Raw genomic sequence first — 8,720 nt, forward strand, 5'->3', positions numbered from 1 at the left:
TCCCTCTATCTCTCTCTCTGCCCTCTCTCTCTCTCTCTCTCTCTCTCTCTCTCTCTCTCTCTCTCTCTCTCTCTCTCTCTCTCAGTTCGCTAGCTCTTGACAGGTATGGTCGGAGTCCGACTCCAAACTGATCTTAAATAATGTCTACGGGAGCGTAAAACACACACGGACTTAAAAAAAAAGAAGATCAATTACTAGATATATAAATATCTACCTGTATGGTCTTTCACTTCCACAGACAGAATTATTTGCGTGTACTTCGCTCCAACCCGGACGTTGAGGAGACAGGCACGGAAAACAAATTCGTGACGTCACGGTCAAATGGTGATCGACTTCACGCGTGCTTCACAACTGTCTAGGAGAAGCAACTGTTGGGTAAGTTAGGCCTAATACCTGTTGTGTAGACATAGTCCCGTTCCGCATCATGCTCTGCATAGGCGGGCGTTTAATAATAATTATTATTTTGGCTTTCGTGTGTTCCGGGATTACTTGCTTTTGTGAGTGATCTTTTGCTGTTTGGTCAGGTGAGTTTTGGGTGATTTTGTACACATTTACACTCACAGGTTTATTTTCAGACCAGTTTCAGATTTGTAAAAGTTGTACAGCTCTTGTAACTGCATTTTGTGCTGTTTGTGTTAATAGAGGTTCTATGGCGCTCGAAACTGCATAAAGTCATATGAGCGCCAAGGGGTGGCTGTCGACAGAGAAGTCCTTACAAGGAATCAGGCTTACTCTGATCACCTCTCTAGCTTCAACAGCACAAAACCTACTTCGACTATCAAGGCACCCCGGAAATAGCTGGTCACGAGAGTGTGACAAACATACAAAAGAAGTAAAGGGAAAATGACGATAGTAAGGATTAGGAAAGAAAAAGCAGCAGTTCCCTGTTGCAGTTCAGGCACAGTTATGAGCACGACATTGATGAATCAGCCCATTTACAAATCTACGGTGCATAAGAACATGTTTATGTTTATGTCCCCCCTTTGGGAATGGCCTAAAGACACTTCAGTCAGTAGCACCGCCATTGTGGGTGTTATTTTGTGCAATATTAGTATAATATAATATTTATTTGTGGAGATGTGATGCAACATTGTCACATTTACCTGTGGAGATTTGGTGTAAATTTGGCAAATTTATGCATGGTGATTTTGTACAAATTTGACTTTCTAATTTGTGGTGATTATGTGCCAAATTAATATATCTTCCTGTAAAGAATTTGTCAAGAAATGTGTAGATCTAACCTGATGTTCTGTCGATATTGGACAAAACGTGTAGATCGAGGTTCTGTGGTTTTGAACAAAATACATACTTTCAAGTATGGTTGGGGGGGGGGGGGGGGAAGGGAGGGGGCGGGTGGGCAAGAAAGAATATAAGAGAAAACAATTCAAAGGGCTTTAACCACTGAGAGCACTGTTCAAGAATCATCATCATCCAGAGCCAGATCTGCAACATACATCGGCGATCATAGTTCTCCATTCATTCCTTTGCTCGGATGCTCTTATAAAATCTATGTTCCCTGATCTGTCCCCGTTCATTTGTTTAGGTTCCCCAAAGAGGTTGCTCTAGGCCTACCCCTGCCTTGTTTGTCTTCAATTTTGCCAGTGAGAGCTAGACGTTCAAGACCCTTTTATGTCTATTCAGGTGTCCTAAAAACTGCATTTACTGTCGTTTCCTAATTGTTTTAAACAATGAGCGTCCCATGTGGGCTTCATCAAGCACTACCTCATTTGATTTCTTTTCTTAACAGTGTCGTGAGAAACCACGTTTCTGTTGCCTATATTTTATTTTCACTGTCTTTAGTGATTGTCCAGCATTCACAGCCATATAGAAGGAAAAATTGTATAGGTTTAACGCTCCTATTAACACTATTAGGTTATTTAAGAGGCGGGCCTCCGAGTTTAACGTCCATCTCTGAAAGGACCGAGCCAAATGGGAAATTCGTGTAAAGTGCCTTTCCCAAAGACACAACGTCGGACCAAGCTGAGGCTCGAACCCCCGAACCCGCAACCTCACGATTACGAGTCCGGTAGCCTAACCACCAGGCTACCGACGCCACCCATATAGAAGGGTTGACCATCAAGTATACATGGGCCTTAAAGTGGCGAGAGAGAGAGAGAGAGAGAGAGAGAGAGAGAGAGAGAGAGAGAGAGAGAGAGAGAGAGAGAGAGAGAGAAGGGGGGGGGGGTAAGAGAAGGGGGAAGGGGAGAGGCCCGAGTTGGGTGGAAAGGTGAAGCTCTATTTGTCTAAACAGTTGGTCAAGCCAAAGGGAAGTCTCCAGCTCTCTGATGAGTCTGCTTTCTTTAGTTCCGATTTACTGGGTGTAGTTTGTATTGAATGATTACTTTGTGATGTATGTTTATGCCTTCGCTATAGTACACCGGATCTCCACAAAAGCAAGCAATGTGGTCTCTTTCATCTTTTTGTTTTTATAACCCGTCCATCGTCTACAGAGTGCTATGGTTCCTACAAAATATACTCTTTTTACGAAGACTAGATTTAGTCTATGTTTATTTTTTCCTGTCACCATCTTAATGTACTCTGCTCTTTTTATGTTTAACTTGATTGATATAATATGCCCACTTTAAGTGATGAAATAACGTCCAATAACTGCCCTTTAAATACCATCTCTAATCAGTGCCATTTACTACACATTGGTTAGTGCTCTAAATGGCGGGTTATGAAAGATCTATAATCAGAACCAACAGATGGACAAAGTAGATTGTTTGGCCTCAGAAATACACCAAACGGACTTGAGAAACTGATGTGGTGTGGAAGCACAGAGGGAAAGAAAAGCAGAGAAAGACAAAGAGCAACATACACATATTATGGCCTGAGCAACTTTGCAACAAATAACACAAAGAGAAAAACCGAGCTGATCGAGACAGACAAGAGGGAGGAATGGGATACCATTATCGTCAATGTCTGTTCCAGATCTGACACCTGGAGAAGAAGAAGAAGAAGAAGAAGAAGAAGAAGAAGAAGAAGAAGAAGAAGAAGAAGAAGAAGAAGAAGAAGAAGAAGAAGAAGAAGAAGAAGAAGAAGAAGAAGAAGAAGAAGAAGAAGAAGAAGAAGAAGAAGAAGAAGAAGGAGGAGGAGGAGGAGGAGGAGGAGGAGGAGGAGGAGGAGGAGGAGGAGAAGGAGGAGGAGGAGGAGGAGGAGGAGGAGGAGGAGGAAGAGGAGGAGGAGGAAGAAGAAAATGAAGAGGATGAGTAGGACGGATATTATTGTTTTAGGACCTCTTCGTTAGGGAAAGAGTTAAAGTCCAGACCGTCCAATATTAACAATAATAATACATGTATGTCAGTTTGGAATATCCGTGATTCCGTTGCGGATGTTTTTCAACATGAGTGAAGTCAAGGAACCTTCCCTATTACCTCATTCCACTTTCTGCGTCTGTTCCTCTGTGTGCACGGCTTGTTGGAGGGCTTCATTGGTTACAAGTACAAGTTCTACTTCTTTTCTTTCCCTTTGTTGTTTCTGTCTGCCTTACCAAGTGATGGAAACACGAGTAGTAGACTAAGTATTTGATGTTTGTTTTTGCAGTAATCGCACTACGGATTCAATGGTATGCTGTTTACAAGTTACCTACGTTGGGGGTACTAAACTGTTAGACTGTTGGGTGCTGTGGTGTGGTTTGCTCCTACTTCCCTATCAAACATCTATCGTCCTTATCTCTCCTCCTTTTTTTTTGTTTGCTACTCTCTTACAACACTTATCGTCGGCACTTATATGACCTAATTGTTTTGCAAGTGCCACCAAACGCTTGCTAAACTGAATAGTCTGGACATAAATCTAATGTGTCCACGACACCCCCAAAGAGTTAATGCAACCAAATAAATAAATAAACATATAAATAAATAAATGAATAAATAAATAAACAACATGAAAGCGAAACAAGAGAGAAAGCAACACGAACAGCAACAAAAGAAATGTTTATTTATTAATTATTTTTTTTGGATGGGGGATGGGGGATTTATACAGCCTTCAGTTCGCAATACAACGAGCGTAACTACAACAGCACAAGTGTCGGTTAAGTGAGCATGTAAGGTTAAGCACGAGCATTATATAATATTGTTCATCCTGTGCGGCCTGTAAAACTTACAGACATCATACAATTTAGAAAAGGGTTTATTATAGATCTAACCTCCATGATGTATACCCAGATAAGATGTGCGCATCCCAAGGACCTTACAATAACCCCCGTGGCGTATCCCCACTCTCTTCTACTCTCATTATAATACATGTACAACATTATGCAAAACACAAAAGCACTCGCACGTGCAGCCCCCCCCCCCCCCCACCCCCCCCCCCCCGTTCAGTGTCTTAAGTAATTAAAGACGCACATTTAGGTAATTCAACAACTCTCGAAGACGCACTGTTTTGGGACATAAACTTCGTTGTTCATTCAGATGTTTCTTTTCTGTTTTCTTTAAAAATAGAATCTGGAACTTGAAGAGGTATACGTCACGCATGCTATGAAATATATTATTCGTGAATGAGGGTTCGAAATTTCATGCAGCATCCTGTTTGGTTTGTTGCTGATCGGACAAGTGGGTGGTTGGCAGTTGCTCTTGCTGGTGTGGTTTGCTCCTTCTTTTCAATCAAACACCTATCGTATTTATCTCTTCTCTTTTTGGTGTTTGTTACCCTCTCGTAACACCTCTAACTTTCGGCACTTATGACCTAATTGTTTTGCAAGGACCGTAAAACGTTTACTAAAACAAGTTGATTTGACATAATGTTTTCACCACTCCCTTAAAGAGTTAGTTAATGTCGTTATCACAAAACAAAATAACCTGCTGAGTTCTTAAGTAGTGTAATTTGTTGAAGGGAAAGATGTATAAGTAGTTCCGGATCTGTTGTGACCGATTTCCCTTTCTTTCTCTGTTCACCTCTTTTGCGGCATTGGTTTCACCCCCACCATGTTCGTTTGAGGAGGAGGAGGAGGAGGAGGAGGAGGAGGAGGAGGAAGAGGAGGAAGAGGGTGTCTTTTAGTAGGTCATGCATTGTCGGCAAATTTTTTCTGTTGAGAGCTAGAGGTGACTATAATTAATTTGATAATGCAGTCGAAACTGTCTAAGACAGCTACCCAATGTCGAGGAGAAAAACTACCACTTTAGACCCGCGACCGTCTTACACAGTGTCATAGTGCAGAAAATGGCAAGTGGGGAAATGGGATGTGGCCGTTTGTACAAGTGGCTGTCTTATATAGGTGGCTGTTAGAGAAGGTTCCGCTGTACTTATATTGTATATCCAAATTCCTCGTTTTTAGACTCAAATTTTTTTAAAGCCAAGATTCGAAGTGGAAAAACTTATACATAGACACATGGAAATTGTAACTGTTAAAAAACTATTGAGCCTGAGTGTGGTCTTGAATATGAGTTGTTTTGGGGAGTTTTTAAGGCTCTCCATTCCTTTGGCTCGGTCCTATCGGAGATGGACGTAAAATTCGGATGTCCTTCTTCTCAAATATCTGTGACAACGTGGAATCAACGAGAGCACATAATCATCAGGGATGGATCTAGCTAAATATTTTGAATGCCACGGCCCAGCGCAGCATCAATACAGCAAAGCAAGTAGGCCTGGTAACAAAGGGAGGTCACCTATTACGACTTATGGCGCAACTCTACATAAGGGTCATCTATTACATTACGCTTTGGGCAGACTTGGTTCAGCATCAAATAGAGCAGGGAGCCTAGGCGGTTTTTAGGGGGGGGGGGGGGGGCTTTACAACTTGTCCCGAATTTCGTAAAGTTCTCTAAAAACAAACAAAGAAAGTTATAAAAAGACGTTTTTTTTACCGTTTAGGTGAGGGGGTGGGGGCAAAAAGTGGAAACGAAAGCAGACAACAGAACATTGCTAGAGAGCAGGAAAGGAGATGAAAGAAGACAATTTTAGAGAAGAAAATGTTTCGGTCGCTACCCGGATTCGAACCCGGGACCTTTGAATGAGAGGCCAACACCTTAATCTCTAGGCCACGAGAGCCCCCTTTTGTCTCCTTGAGAATCCTCTCTTGTCGCTACTGTATCTTCTCACGATATAATATTATGTCTTATTTTACAATAAATAATAATATGACGGGAAAGTGATTTCATTAAATTTTGTTGTACATCAAACAGGCAAGGTTCTATAATGAATAAAGACTCGTATGTCACGGGCGCTCGATGAGTCATACTGTCCCACGATCGCTAAAGATAAGATAAGATAAGATAAATACTAATAATTGTATCAGAAAGAAATATATCTTGTCGGTACTGGAACTTAAAAACAAATGCAGGTACATATGGAAATGAAATGATTAACAACTCTCATTAAAATTCAATATTTTGAAGAGACAAGTAAAGCGGACAGTAATGCACATATCACAAAAATGTGGGTAATTCCAGAAGAGGTCGCGAAAAGTGTAATATTAGTGTCTTTTCTTCCCTGCGTAGAACATGAAATCGCATGGATTTTTGCTTGTCCCTACAAGGACTGTTCTTGTTAATACTCCTGCCAAGAACCAAGACGAGAAGATGGTTAGAACTTAGTAGATGCGGTAGACACTATTCGGAGACGTCTCCTGCGAGCACCCAGGAACTATTCGGAGACGCACTCCCGCACCAAGATGCACTGCTTTGGGGGGAAGGGGGGGGGGGGGTCAAACTGCGTATTATTTGCTGCAGATCACACATATAGCTACAAAAACTGTCGCAAATTAATTATTTTCAAGAACATTTCAAACCTGACTGCAAAATATCAAATTATGGGTTAAAACAGAGGGCTGTAACCTCCAGATTTTTATACTAGGTCCAGAGGCACAAAACATCTTGATTGGCCTATCTCCATAGGAGACGTCTCCGAATAGATACTGCGAGAAGATGCGGTGTATCGTGAGAACCGCCTTGAAATGTCATTGACAGGCTGGCCTCTGCCTGTTTAATGAGGCCCATATTTTCTATAGGTACAGAGATGATTTGGTAGAAGATACCGACCACCCGGAACGGTAATTATAGAGATGCGTGAACGCATCAGGTTGGTTTCAATAAGACACCACGGCTTTATAAACTGAAGTCAGAGGGAACCAAGCTAGCGAAGGTGAAGGCGAGTGACGATCGTAGGATCCTGCTCCTAACTCGACAATTTAACCCTATCCGTACGCCTTTGGGTCATTGTGCACCCCCGAGGTTGTATTCTTCACATTTTAGAATACTTCTAGAGCGGAGATCTCTTTGAAACTTTCAGTTTTTCTCAAAAAATCATTTTGACAGACTGCTATGCAAAGCCAACGGATGGGATTAACGAGTAGATCTAACATCCTCTTTGGAAAGTGGTGACACAGAGTTCCCCACGTCGTATGGATACGAAAGTTAAACACGACGTTCGAATAGGGTTAAACTTGGCCAGAGTTGCGGGGGTGACCTGTCATTTTTTTTTCAGTCCGCTTAGCAGATTTTAGCACCTTGAAATTCTTCTCGTATAGTTGAACATACAGCCTTCTAAAAACCCATGATAATGACTTGTTTGTGAAACGCAATTTTTTCGTATTTACTATTGAGCTAAAACAAATCTTACAACAAGCAATTTCTTCACGTTTATGCGATCACGAGCTGTGCGCTCATCGACCGTATGTAGTTGCGAGCACCGTACAACTCTTGCCAAACTAAAAGGTCATGAGGCCAGAATGTATGTAACAGGAACATAATCAGTATAATATACTCGCCTTTCGACAAGTACGAACGAACTGTTCCACAACCTTGCAGAGTTGAAATGGACTTTGAACCTACTCAATGACCACTTCTGGGGGATTGATTTGATACTTACAGATATAATGGAATCGCAATTTGAATGCCCCTATTTTGCTATTTTTGACATTTTAGCCTAAATGGATATTATATAATACGGTTGTTGGGATGTGTAACTCCCCTCGTCCGAACATTTTACATAACAAGATGTAAATATGCATTCCTTTAAGTTAAACTTTAACTCCTAGTACACAGTGCACCTGTTCAGCTGGCTCACGGCGCCACTTGGTTGTTTACAGTCAGAATAAAAATCTACCCAAACTCAAATTCATCTATTTATAACCAAACTGTAAGTTTACTGTTTGGATTATTCAGTTTTCCTTAGTTTGCTGTTGTTGTTTTTTATGCAAATAGGTAAAATAGGAGCGTCAGTTCGATATCAATGTCGGGAATTTATTTTATCGTAGATCTCCTGCGTCTGTCTGCTTGGATAGTGCCTACCATTCTACACAAGTTAGCCTTGACTGGTAGGATCGAAGCAGCCCGTCTACTGGTTGGGATCTTATAAATAGTCTTGATTTACAATAAATCAACCAGCATATAGCATCGGCGCTTACGTGACCTAATCATGTGGACAGAGCCATAAAACAAGTACAATCGAGCTCGTCAAGGATAGGCAAACATCTGTGTTCGACACATTATCTAATTCAGGTAAACCGTGTAACGAAATAATATTAAAGAGGTGTCAGTCGGGGAATGGCAAATTGTACAAACTATCCGTGATTTCGAGTTTTCCATGTTCGTGATATCTGTGCCCAACTGTACTTTTATCATAACTAAGACATAGCCTGTGTATGCGGGCAAACACCCATACTTTCCCACACGTGACATGAACGTTGTTGGAGCTGGGCAAACTTCTGTCCTGGTCAAAACCCATAGACGGACCACGGAAATCCTATACCTTAGGGGCAGTGTCGCTCATGCGTGTATTGTCCC

At 41.6% G+C, this 8,720-nt stretch overlaps 1 protein-coding gene across 1 annotated transcript in view; it reads left to right on the forward strand.

The window, feature by feature from the left end:
• LOC101863830 (snake venom 5'-nucleotidase) overlaps nt 1-8,720 on the forward strand; it is a gene marked incomplete in the record, with an annotated part of 44,769 nt that overhangs the window by 4,724 nt on the left and 31,325 nt on the right. The window contains 1 exon segment of the mRNA XM_013085216.1: nt 239-375. Coding sequence (XP_012940670.1) covers nt 322-375 — 54 coding nt within the window.

This window comes from Aplysia californica, unplaced genomic scaffold, assembly GCF_000002075.1.
Source record: "Aplysia californica isolate F4 #8 unplaced genomic scaffold, AplCal3.0 scaffold00357, whole genome shotgun sequence".
Lineage (NCBI taxonomy): Eukaryota > Metazoa > Mollusca > Gastropoda > Aplysiida > Aplysiidae > Aplysia > Aplysia californica.